General features: G+C 44.2%; 1 protein-coding gene across 16 annotated transcripts in view; it reads right to left on the reverse strand.

Annotated features, from left to right (window-relative positions):
* Nucleotides 1–7,181, reverse strand: part of Cdc14b (cell division cycle 14B) — a 111,419-nt gene extending 104,238 nt beyond the window's left edge. For 4 of the 16 annotated variants that reach the window (XM_076573568.1, XM_016000282.3, XM_076573563.1 and 1 more), the window contains exon 1: nt 5,518–6,414. Coding sequence is in view for 12 of the 16 variants with exons in the window: in XM_016000282.3 (XP_015855768.1) it covers nt 5,518–5,677 (160 nt within the window). In the remaining 4 variants the exon portion in view is untranslated. Of the gene's footprint in view, nt 1–5,517; nt 6,417–6,644; nt 6,801–7,050 lie in introns of those variants that run through there. The other 12 variants (XR_013051719.1, XR_013051720.1, XM_076573561.1 and 9 more) reach the window with 8 other exon arrangements.
* Between the last annotated feature and the right edge of the window lie 5,160 nt (nt 7,182–12,341).

Consider the following 12,341-nt stretch of genomic DNA (forward strand, 5'->3'; position numbering starts at 1 on the left):
AATATGCATGAGGATTTTACATAGTAAGCATTCAATAAACACTTCTTGAATTAATGAATAAATTTCTCTAGCCTAATGACATCTGCTGTGAATTTTAAAGATCCTACAGGGAAAGGGGAGGGGGTAAGTGCTGCTTCTGTTGATTTCATTTGGTGAGTAGCCTGTGCTGCTGCTAACTAGTGCTTCGAAGTGACTAGCCTGACCTCAGCTAGAGTTTCTCCAATAAATCCTATTATGATATAGACACTGGGAAACTTAAAAAGAGGGAGAATAAAGAAACTTAAAACAGGGGCTGTAGATGTAGCTCAGTCATTAGAGTGCTTGCCTACCGTGCAGAAGGCCCTGGGCTCGATCCCCAACACTGATAAACCAGGCCCTTAATCACAGCACTAGGGAGGTAAGGCAGAAGAATCAGAAGTTCCAAGTCAACCTTGGCTACATACCAACTTCAAGGCTATACTGAAATACATGAATGAGATTCTGTCTCTAAAAAACAAACAAATAAAACAAAGTACTTTCTGTCAATAGCAACTATTACTAATTTTCTTCAATAATTAGAAACTTAAAAGATAAAATAGTGAAATAAGTTAAAGGTCTGCATCAACTATTAGATCCTGAAAATGATCCTATTTTGCAGCTGTATTGGAATGCTTAAAAGTCTCCCGTCAGCTAGGTGGTGGCAGCAGCGGTGGCGCAGGCACACACCTTTACTCCCAGCTCTCAGAGACAGGCAAATCTCTAGGAGTTCAAGGCTGGTCTACATATGGAGCTCAAGGCTTGTACAGTGAGACTGTCATCACCACCCATCCCAACACAAAACAATCATTTTGGGGCAGGGGAGACTGTCCTTGTTATTAGCAAAAAAGGAAGCTTTGCATGGTCATTTAATGGAAGGCAATATTTAATGATTTGATAGTTGAAAAAAGCTTTGGAACTCTGGTACCAAGGAGGTTCATAGAAAAATAAAATTCCTGCCTTCATCCAATCATTTTTTTCTCATGTATTTCCCCAATTTTGAGTCTTACAGTTTTCAACCCACTGGAAACTCAAGTCCTCTTTCCTCCCTGTTTCGTTCCACAGGAGCTTTAGTATCTCAGGGTATCAGCTACACAGTTCACCTGTCTTTAGGAGATTTGGTTTTCATAGTACACCAGAAATACAGTTCAAGTTTAAAAAAAAAATCAATAACAACAAAACATACTGATTGGGTTGGGGTGAGAATTAAGCCACTATTGAGTTGGTTGGCTCCTGGTTAAGAGTAAACCCCCCAGCACAACAGTGAGGCTAACCAGCCTCTAGACCAAACAAGAGTGATCACACAAACACCCAGTATGAACAGCACACAATGAAACACCCTGGCAGGAATTCAATTTACAGATTGAATAGGCTGCTATAAAAGTATCAAGGGTCGCCCTGCAGTGGTGGCACACACCTTTAATCCCAGCACTTGAAAAACAGAGGCAGGCAAACCTCTGTAAATTCGAGGCCAGCCTGGTCTACAAGGCCAGCCAGGGCTACACAGAGAAAACCTGTGTCAAAAAAAAAAAAAAAAGTGTGTGTGTGTGTGTGTGTGTGTGTGTGTGTGTGTGTGTGTGTGTACACGTGCGCGCGTATGGTCTTTGGGGGTAAAAAGTTTGGGGTCTAGAAATGTAGCTCAGTGCCTGCCTAGGATGCATAAAACCCTGTGTTTATCCCAGTACCACATAAAACCAGGTAGTGATTCCTGTAATCCCAGAACTCAGATGGGAGCAGAAGGCTCAGATGTTCAAGGTCATCCTCAGCACACAGCAAGCTTGAGGCAAACAGGCTAAGAAAAAAGCTTTAGGGGCAGAGCAGGCAAACAGACAACAGCCTTAATTTTTCCAAACCAAGTCTGCTACAAGTCTTCCTGTTCAGTAACAGGTATTGGTAAAGATACAGAAAAGAGTGGCACTTCAAGGGTAAAAAGCTGACAGCCAAACCACTTTTCAAGAGTGTGGCAGCTGCCTGAGAGGTAAAAATATGAAGCTACCACACAACCCAAAAAGTACCACACAACCCAAAAAGTATACTTCCAGCTATGTATCCAAAGGAGCTGAAAGCATGTCCTGCACATGAATGTGGATAGTCCACTGAAGCTGTATAATGCTGGCCCAACATTTTTACTTCCAGAACTCACTCTATAAATGCAGTCACACATGTACACAGACTCCATCCACATGGATTCTGCTGCCATTTGCAATAGAAACTAACACGTTCTCAAACTCCCACTTCCTATTGCTAAAGAAATCATGATTCAGCCATACAACACAACAGCACTGGGCAGTTAAAAAGAGAGCATCCTGATGGCTCAGCTGCAAAGAGAACCTGCAGCCAAGACTGATGACCTGAGTTCCATTTTGGAAACCCACATGGTGGAAGACGTGAACCAACTCCCACAAGCTGTCCTGACTTCGTGCACATGGCCCTGTTAAGAATGAAATCAATTAAACCCACCTCCCTCTCCTCCCCCCCTTCTCCCAACACAAATAAAGTAAAAAAGAAAATTTTAAAAGAAAAGTGAAGAATAAAAAACAGGACCAAACTTTCTGTGATAATGTTTGATTTTCTTTAAAACAATTAAGAAAACTATCAGGTATCGGGTATGGTGGCACATCCCTTTAATCCTAGCACTTGGGGAAGTAGAGGCAGAAAGATCTCTGTGAGTTCAAGGCCACCCTTATCTACAGAGCCCCAGACCAGCCTGCTACAGAGTGAGACCCTATCTCAAAAAGCAAATTATAACAAAACAATGACTGAGGGGAAAACAATTTGGGAATGAAAGGATCAGCTGCCATCTGCTAAGCACAAAGCCTTATACCTTCCTCCCTCCCCCCTTCCATCACCACCTCACACAAAAGAAGAAATAAAATTAAAAGTAATCTGAACGCTCCAATTTTTTTTTTTTGGTTCTGCTTTTTTTTTTTTTTTTTTTTTTTGTTTGTTTGTTTGTTTGAAACAATGCTTCTCTGTGTAGCTTTGGCTGTCCTGGAACTCACGAGATCTGCTTGCCTCTGATTCCTGAGTGCTGGGATTAAAGGTGTTTGCCACAACCACCTGGCCTGAACTCTATCTACAATTTTAAGATCAGCACAGCATAGCTGATGCCTATAACCTCGGCACTGAGGAGGCTAAGACAGTAAGTAGGCTATCGAGTTTGAGGCTGGTGTGGGTTGCTTGCCGAGTTGCAGGCTAACCTAGACTATATGAGACCCTATGAGAGGGTGCTGAAGAAACGGCTCTACAGATTCAATTCCCAGCACCCACCACCTGGGCCACCAGCCCCCTCTTCAGGCACTGCACCCTGTGGTGTACATATATACATTAAGGCACACACACATACACACAAAATTAAATAATTTAGATTAAAATTTTTTAGTACTTCAACTGTCTTGCAGATAACACAGAAACAGACTGTTTTATTGTTTTTTTTTTTTTTCTTTTCTCTTTTCTTTCAGGAAGCTGAGGCTATCACTGAAGGGCTGCAAGCCTTGTTCCCCTAGAGCTAGTTAGTATCTTACACTGTGGCTGGACCAACCCACTTCCAGAGCTTGTAACTGGACAGTATTTTGATTTTGTGCATATTTGCACCAGCTCTCTCAGAATTGTTGACATCTTCTAAGGTTAATTTTTTGATGGCTTCCTCTGGAAGGCTTGCCAAGTTACACTTTATCCCCAAAAAATGAGAAAAATTTCCTCCAATTACTGTTGTCAAAAATCTTTTGGTGGGTTGTAGCTCAGTGTTGGAGACCTGGCCTGGCATGCACATGGCCCTGAATACCAGCTTCGAGGCCACCAACAATTTTTCTTATGAAAACAACTACCTAAATCTTATAACTTTTTTTTTTTTTTTTTTGAGACAGGATGATCTCTCTACATATACCTGGCTGTCCTGGAACTCACTATATAGATGAGGCTGACCTTGAACTCACAAAGATCCACCTGACTCTGCTTACAGAGTGCTACTAGGGTTCAAGGCATGTGCCACCATACCCAGCCTTACCACTTTTATTAAAGGCCACCTAAATATTCAACAGAGAACTGTCTAAATTCATAAAACATTTAAATCTATAAGTGTGTTTAAATTCCATAAACCTTTTTTATGGTTCTATCCTTTAAAGCCACACATCCTTTGGCCTAGGTAGTAATTAAAATCAAATGAGGTTTTGAACACACCAATTGGAGGCTAGCACTCTGCTTTGAAGTACTGTGCAAAGCAATGCAAAAATCAACTGTGAGCCATCCTGCATGGATTTGCAAAGAACAGACATATGTGTGCCGGTCCAGGATATTTCTGGAAAGATTCACGAGAAACTGGCAACATCAGTTACACTTAGAGGACGCTCCTGTGTCTTTGCCACCAACTTTTCTCAATATACTCCTGTGTACTTCTACAATTCAGCGCTATACAAGGATTAACTTTTCCCCATATTAAACAGCCCTAACCAAAAATCATTTTAAGACGTGTAAGAGAGAGCAGAAGGAATGTGCAGATCCCACCAGCACAAAGTCTCTTTGGAAGGAACGTGGGCAAGCTGGCATATCCTCCTGCAGGGTCACCCGTAGATCTGGGAAGAAGCCAGCCAGGGGCTGTACTTAAAGAAACTCCTTCCTCTTCCTCCTTCAAACACTAAGAAACCTTCCCCCTCCTCTCAGCTTCCTTTAAAATCGGTTTTATTTTCTAAATGCCCATCAATCTAGAAATACACTTTATACTAAATTTCTATGTTTGTCTAAACACTTCCTAAATCAATAAATGTTGTCACCAATCGAGCCCACCTAGGAAAGTCCAAGTCCAGGGCCTGGAAACCGTTTCTTAAAACCCCACGCAGAGGTGGACACAGTCCGCCCCAGAAAACGCGGCACAATCCGTCAACCGCGCAGACAGCTATGCAGCTGACAATACGTTTCCATGTACAGCAGCACACCGAAGGCAAGCTCTGGCTTCGACACCAATCCCGGCAAACCCAGCAGCTGCCAAATTAATTTCTTTGGTCTTCAAGAACTGAAGCACTAAGAAAAATCACCCTCGAAAGCTGCTTTTCTACCTGCTCGGGCTGGCGGGGATTTCTCAAAAGTGACACCTCTGGGCTCTTAGAATGCTAGGTGGTTCAAACGCCATCACCGTGACACTTTTCTGGAGGCGCGAGGGAGGGCAAAGGATCCCTGAGGAGGCCTGAGGAGGGCGTGGGGAAGAGGGGGGCAAGCTCAGGAGGGATCCCACGCGTGACTAAGGCGCAGCGGGGCTTGGGCCCTCGGGCCAGCCAAAACCAGCGCCCTCGGAGCTCAGCAGAGGCTTGGATGGGCGTGAGAACAACCGCGCCAGCTATCCCGGAATGAGGTGGGTTCGAGGGCAGAGCCCTCCGCCGCCTCCGGAGGCCGGGTGCATTTACAGAGGTGACCCCTCGGCCCATCGCGGGTAAAGTTGCAGCCGCTGGCGCGCGGGCGGCGGGAGGCGCGAGGAGCCGCGAGCCTCGTGGGGGTGTGGCGGGGGCTCACCCGTGATGTCCAGGTACAGGTCGTCCTGCTGCTCTAGGCGGTGCAGCTCCTGCGGCGTGGAGCTGCGGCTCTTCTTCACGCCAGGAGAGGCGGACGAGCTGCGGCGCGAGCAGGGGGGCGCGGTAGCCCAAGCCGAGCGCCGCTCGCTCTTGCGCTTCATGGAGGCGGCCGCGGCCCGTCAGGGGACCGCGACCATGGCCCGGCAGCCCGGCCCGAGTCCTCGAGCTGCGTTTCCCGCTGCCCGCGCCCCGGGGGCCACACAGCGCTGGCCGGCGGCTGGGGCAAAGCGCGCGCGCCCTGGGACGCTGCTGCCTGGGCGTCCGAGCTTAGCGGGCCGCGGCTCCCGGGGACCCCCAGGAGGGATGTTCCGTGGAGCTTCATTCACAAAAAGAAGGGCCCACAACCCTCCTCGGGGCCCGCCGGCTCGGGCCGTTCATTGGTCAGTGCGGCGTGACGTCACGCAGCTGAGGCCTTCCTACAGGCAGGTACTCGGTGACGCCATAAAGAAAAGTCTGAGCGCTTCCGCCAATCGGGCAGAAAGCGTGCTGGCGACCCCTGGGTGGGACCCCCCTAACTTTTGTCTCCTGTGTCCAGGTGCGACGCCCCAGTCCCCAGTTCCTCGAGTGAGTCCCCAAGTTCCTGTACAGCCCTTCCCTAGTAACTCCACTCCGGGTCTTTGGGATGGAATTTTCTTTTTTAAGTGTTTCGTGGGTTTCCTTGTAATTCGCGCCAAGGGAGCCTTGTCATGGCCGCCTACTAGGGGAGTGTAGCCTGCTGAAATGGTCCGCAGCTCTGTGGACACAAGGCCGAGTGGACCTAAGAACTTAGAAGTTCAGACCATCGCTGTTTTTTCCACCTATCGGAGCAGAGCAATGAAGGCATCTTGGAGTCGGTAAAAACCACCTGGAGACGCGATTTACCATGTTGGTTTGCTCCTTCGGCATCTCACCCCGGGACCCTGGAGCTGCGCTAACTCTTGCTGTGCATAGCCCGGGTGCCGACTTAACACGGTCCGATGTAACACGAAGTGTAGCAGCACGTGGCCAGCTGAGCCCTCGGACTTTTCTCTTTCAGTTCTGCCGGGATACAGCCCCATATTTTGCTAGTGTGTTAAAAAGATGTCAGACCTTTTTGGAACTTGACCACAGCTGCCATTTTGAAGGGCCTAGCTCCACCGTGGCATCTCATTGAGCGAGGAAACTGGAAACAGTCTTTAGAGTCGTGGTCCCAAATTCTCCATCTGCAGGCCAATTCCTGTTGTCAACAGCGATTTAACTTCTAGTCTGCAAGGGAAGCCAGAGTCAGGGATGAATTTCTGCCCCTCCCCCCAGAAACCTCTCAGAAATGCAGATTTCACGGAGTTCCTCGTCCTAGGGTTGTTTTGGCTTTTGTTTTAAAGAGTTCCATTAAGCCAGCTAAGTAGGAAAAGAAAGGGTGTAGGACAGCTTTTCCTTAGCCAGGAACCGCTTAAGAACTAGCTTGGTTTCGTATTCATCTTTCGATTTTCCATAAGGATACCAACGAAGGCCTTACCTTTAAAATGCTCTACACGTTTGTAGTGGTAGCAAAAACATTTGGCCTGGAGGAGGAAATTTTCCACACTGTTCCAGGGCTCATAGTAGAAAGGCCACCACGTGTCACAATCAGAAATTTTAAGTTTTTTGTTTTTTTTTTTTTTTTTTAATCATTACATGAGGATTACTCCAGTGGGTCCCTAGGATTACAGAGAAGAAAGTGTTCTAAGAGATTGTTTGTTGTGTCTGACTACACAGCCCAGACTGGCCTCACAATGGCATCTGCCTCTCCAGTGCTGGGATTACAAGTGTGGGCACCTTGCCGGGTTTTCTCTGTGCATGTGTCTAGTGTGTTCTGCTTTTTGAGGATCTGGGCCTTGCAGGTGCAGGACAAATGATCTCTTAGTAGGCCGAATCCCTGGCTCTCGTTGGTTTTTGAGACTGGCTTAGTTAAACGTTTTAAGAGCCAAGTAGTTCCCATTTTCTCTCACCTTCAAATAGAAAGTTTGAGCTAGGTGGTGGTGGCGCACACCTTTAATCCCAGTACTCATGAGGCAGAGACAAGCGGATCTCTGTGAGTTCAAGGCCAGCCTGGTCTACAGAGTGAGTTCCAGGACAACCAGAGCTGTAACAGAGAAACCTGTCTTGAAAAAACAAAAACAAATAGAATGTTTGGGCTAGATTCTGGCCGCTAGAAATTCTAACAAAATGCATATGGTTTAAATAAAGGGGGGAAAGCTTACATATACATAATTATACCATGTAAGCATTTTCAGATTTTGCAAATTCATAATTTTGTGATCTTGCTGAAATAGTATTTTTAAAATTGAGGCTTTTGATTATACCTTTTTTTTTTTTTTTTTTTTTTTTTTTTCTTGGTTTTCCGAGACAGGGTTTCTCTGTGTAGCTTTGTGCCTTTCCTGGAACTCACTCTGTAGCCCAGACTGGCCTCGAACTCACAGAGATCCGCCTGCCTCTGCCTCCCAAGTGCTGGGATTACAGGCGTGCGCCACCACCGCCCGGCTTTGATTATACCTTCTAATTATTCAGACATGTCTTTCATTCTTGGGAACTAGAAGTCCATGTGTTACAAATATGTTCATCACTTGGGTGTGGCCACACAGGCCTGTAATATAAAGCCCTTGGAAGATGAAAGCTGGAGGATAAGGAGTTCAAGGTCATCCTCTTACATAAGGGGTTGGAAGCCAGCAGCCAAGGCTACAACCAGATCCTGTCTCCAAATAAAAAGATTCAAGGCCAGTCAGTGTAAAGGCACTTGCCAGCAAGTATAACAGCCTGAGTTCAATCCCTGGGAACCCATTTATTAAAAGAGAACCAGTTCCCACAAGCCGTCTTCTGACACATACCCCTCCACACATACTAAAGAAATAAGTAAATGTAACCTCAAACTCTTTATATTTTGTTTTTCTGTCATGTTTAGAAAATACCTTAGCTGATCTTTGTTGTGTGACATTTCCTTTGAATTGTCTGATTTCTCTAATCAACGAGATAACTTCTAGGTTCTGAGAATTTGGCTACAGGAAAGTGTCTGAATTTGCTTGCATGAGTACATTATTGTTCATTGTTTGATCACTGGTCATAGAATTGTATAATTTGAAAGCACCTCTTCTTTGACAGTGAGGACAGGGGACACAGAGGAGTGGTCAGTCAAGATAGAAAGGGAACATTATGGGGACCTGGGAAGGAGAAGAAGCCCCTTGCTCGGGAGTATGACTGAAATGTGTCAACAGCTGAGACTCAGGAAATTCAGGTTAGGACTGGAGAGGTCACTGAACACTGCTCTTGCAGAGTACCTCAGTTTGGTTTCCAGCACCCAGGTCAGGCTGCTCACAGCTAGTAACTCCAGCTCCAGAGGATCTGGCTAGGCACCTGCACTCTATGCACCTACCCAATGATGCACACAAATAAATCTTTTTTGTTTGTTTGTTTGTTTGTTTTAACAAAAGAGCTCCAAACTGGGAGATGGCTCAGTGTAAAGTATCTGCCGTGTAACAATGAGGACCTGAGTTTGGATCCCCAGCACCCATGTAAATAAAAAACCCATGGATAAGTATCTATAATCCCAGCATTGAGGAGGCAAATACAGGAGGATTTCTTGGGCTCAGTGGCCAGTCTATCTGAATCTGTGGAAGACACATGACATGGACCTCTAGCCTCTACACACATACATGTGTTTGTGCACCCACATGAACACACACAAGAGAATTCCAGCACAATATTTGTTGTAAAGGTTCAAATTGGAGAATGCATTTCTTTTATATAGAAATATTATCAAGGGCTAATGATGTTTTGTATCTTTTAAAAATAAACTGGTCCCATGGGGCTGGAGAGATGGCTCAGTGGTTAAGAGCACTGGCTGCTCTTCCAGAGGACCCGGGTTAAATTGTGCCCATTTGGCGGCTCACTACTGTCTACTAGGTTCTGAGAATTTGGCTTCAGTTCCAGGGACTCTGACACCCTCACACAGACATGCATGCAGACAAAACAGCAATGCACATAAAATCAAACTTTTTTAAATAAATAAACTGATTCCTACTGGGCATAACACACCTTTAACCCCAGTCCTTGGGAGGTTGAGGCATGAGAAGTACGGCGATGTTGAGGCCAGCCTGGGCCACCTAGTGAACGTCAGGTCAGCTGGAATACAGAGTGAGACATTATCTCCCAAATCCAAAGTAAATTTTGATTGTTTTTGTTTTTCTGAGACAGTCTTACTATGAAGCTCTGGTTGTCCTGGAACTCACTCTATAGATGAGAATGGCTTCAAAGTCACAGAGATCTGCCTGCCTCAGCCTGTCATGGAGAAGTCTTCTTGTACCCTGTGAATATGTCACTTGGATTGGTTTAATAAAAAGCTGAGGGGCTGGAGAGATGGCTCAGAGGTTAAGAGTTCAATTCCCAGCAACCATATGGTGGCTCACAACCATCTGTAATGAGATCTAGTGCCCTCTTCTGTATACATAATAAATAAATCTTTAAAAAAGAAAAAAAGCTGAATAGCCAATAGCTAGGGAGGATTTTGGGGACAGAGAGGGCACTGGGAAGAAAAAGGGTGGAGATGCCAGGAGATGCAGAGTGAGCAGGATGGGCACTATGAAGATGAGGTAATAAAGCCATGAAGCAGAAAGTAAATTAATAGAAATAGGTTCAACTTAAGTTACAGGAGCTAGTTAGAAACAAGCCTAAGCTACCAGCCAGGCTTTCATAATTAAGAAGGCTCTGTGTGGTTATTTGAGAGCTGGCTGGCACTACAGAGAAAGACTCACTACCAATGGTGCCCAACATCCAGCCACATATATCCACATAAGACCTGAGAAAGCCTTAAAAAAAAGTTCTAAACACAGAAAAATGGAGCCCAATGCAGCTTCCTAGTCTCTTGTCTCTCACGCCAGCCTCAGTATAGAGACACATTACATGCTTGAGTCACCAGTGCACCCTGAAATAAGTCTCATGGCAAGTTTACAGAAAAGGTTTCAGATATGCAGTAAAGGAGATTCAGACAGAAAAAAAATCGAAACAGGTTACAGTGTGTTTAACAATATATGTGGGCTTAAGAAAAAAATGGGTATAGACAGTCATAGAAAAAACAAATTGCTTAAAAATAATAGTCTTTAAAGAGAGTAAAGTACTAAAAAAAATAAGCCACATAAAAATGAAATAATACACAGGGAGTCTGGACCCTATATGGTGTCTTTTTAACTTTAAATTTTTTAAATGCTAATGTACAAAAAACAATAGCTTCTGAGAGACATTGGATTATGGAAACTGCTAAATTAAACCAACCTATATATTTTAAAAATGTCTTAACTTCAAAATGGAAGTCAGATAATGTGTTTCATTGGGGGAGAGGTTATGCTTTTGTTTCCATAGAAAACAAAAGGCTGTAGATTCCTTCCAGATTACTAGAGATCAGATTTGACTTGGGGAAACCTCCTGAATATCTTGGCTACAGACATATGGGAGTGAGCCAAAAAAGACTACAGGATAAGTGATGTGTAAGCTGATCACTTGACATGGGAACAGCTCTGAGATGAGACATGATAAATCTTATTGGCTACAGAGTCCTCATGACTTATTATTACATGCCATCCTTTCATATGGCATGCATAGAGATCTATATTACAGTTTGATTATACAGTCCAAACAGACTTATAAAGTTAACAGATGTCTTTTACCTGCTCATACGGAAAATAAAAAATCATCTTTTAACTACTTGTGTGCACTGCACATTCCATACTTGTGTTAATGCAGATATGTATGTTATCTTTGAAAGTTTATGTATTTTCACAGCATGGGGACCAAACACCAATGAAAATAGGTGGCCCAGATGATCCAACATCTCAGAGTAACTGTTGCAGTTCTTCAGAGTTCTGTATCCAGAACAGCTTCAAGGATGCTGGCTGAGATGGTCCAGCCTCACAGATTACTCCAGGACTTCAGATAAGTCCTGTACTTTCCCATTACACAGAGACTGAACAACAAAAAATATAGCTAGCTCTCCCAGGACTTGACCATTATCCCAATTTTCCCAGGGTCAGCGCCCCCAAACAACAGGAGGCAGTCTAGAGAACACAATGCCCACATTCCCAAGAGATGGATTGGGTGGCTTTTGGCTATTCAGTGGGTTATAGATGTTTGTCATCATTTAGGGGGGTTGTTTCCAAGTTGTTATTATTCATGGTCAGGAAAAAAGCTAAACAAAGGAGTTAGATTCAAGGGTTTTTTTCTGAACTGAAAAAGGAGATATAGTATGAAAATGTTAAAATAAAGGGTGGATTGTTAAGTCTAATTTTAACCAACTAGTCTCAAATATTTTACATTGGTATGGATTTTTGCATATTGATACAAAGTTAAGGTTATTTTTGTTATACTCTATATGTTTCTACTCTTGCTTAAGGTATTATACCCATGCAGCTCATTTAAAAAGGTTATGTAAAGTTTTAGTCTTTAAAGGCTATTTAGAATATTAAAAAGAATACAGGTTAATAGTTAAGTCATCTATGACAATCAAACTTACACTCATATTAGGTATGTTTTCAAGGTCATACAGAAATATATTTTAGATAGATGGTCTCCAAACACTTCAAAAGTTATGGAATTTTAGCATTTAAAATGTTTTAATAACGTAAGGCTTGCCAGGCAGTGGTGGTGCATGCCTTTAATCCTAGCACTTGGGAGGCAGAGGCAGGCAGATCTCATTGAGTTCAAGGCCAGCCAGGTCTACAGAGTAAGTTCCAGGACAGGCTCCAAAGCTACACAGAGAAACCCTGTCTCAAAACAAACAAACAA

This window comes from Peromyscus maniculatus, chromosome 5, assembly GCF_049852395.1.
Source record: "Peromyscus maniculatus bairdii isolate BWxNUB_F1_BW_parent chromosome 5, HU_Pman_BW_mat_3.1, whole genome shotgun sequence".
NCBI lineage: Eukaryota > Metazoa > Chordata > Mammalia > Rodentia > Cricetidae > Peromyscus > Peromyscus maniculatus.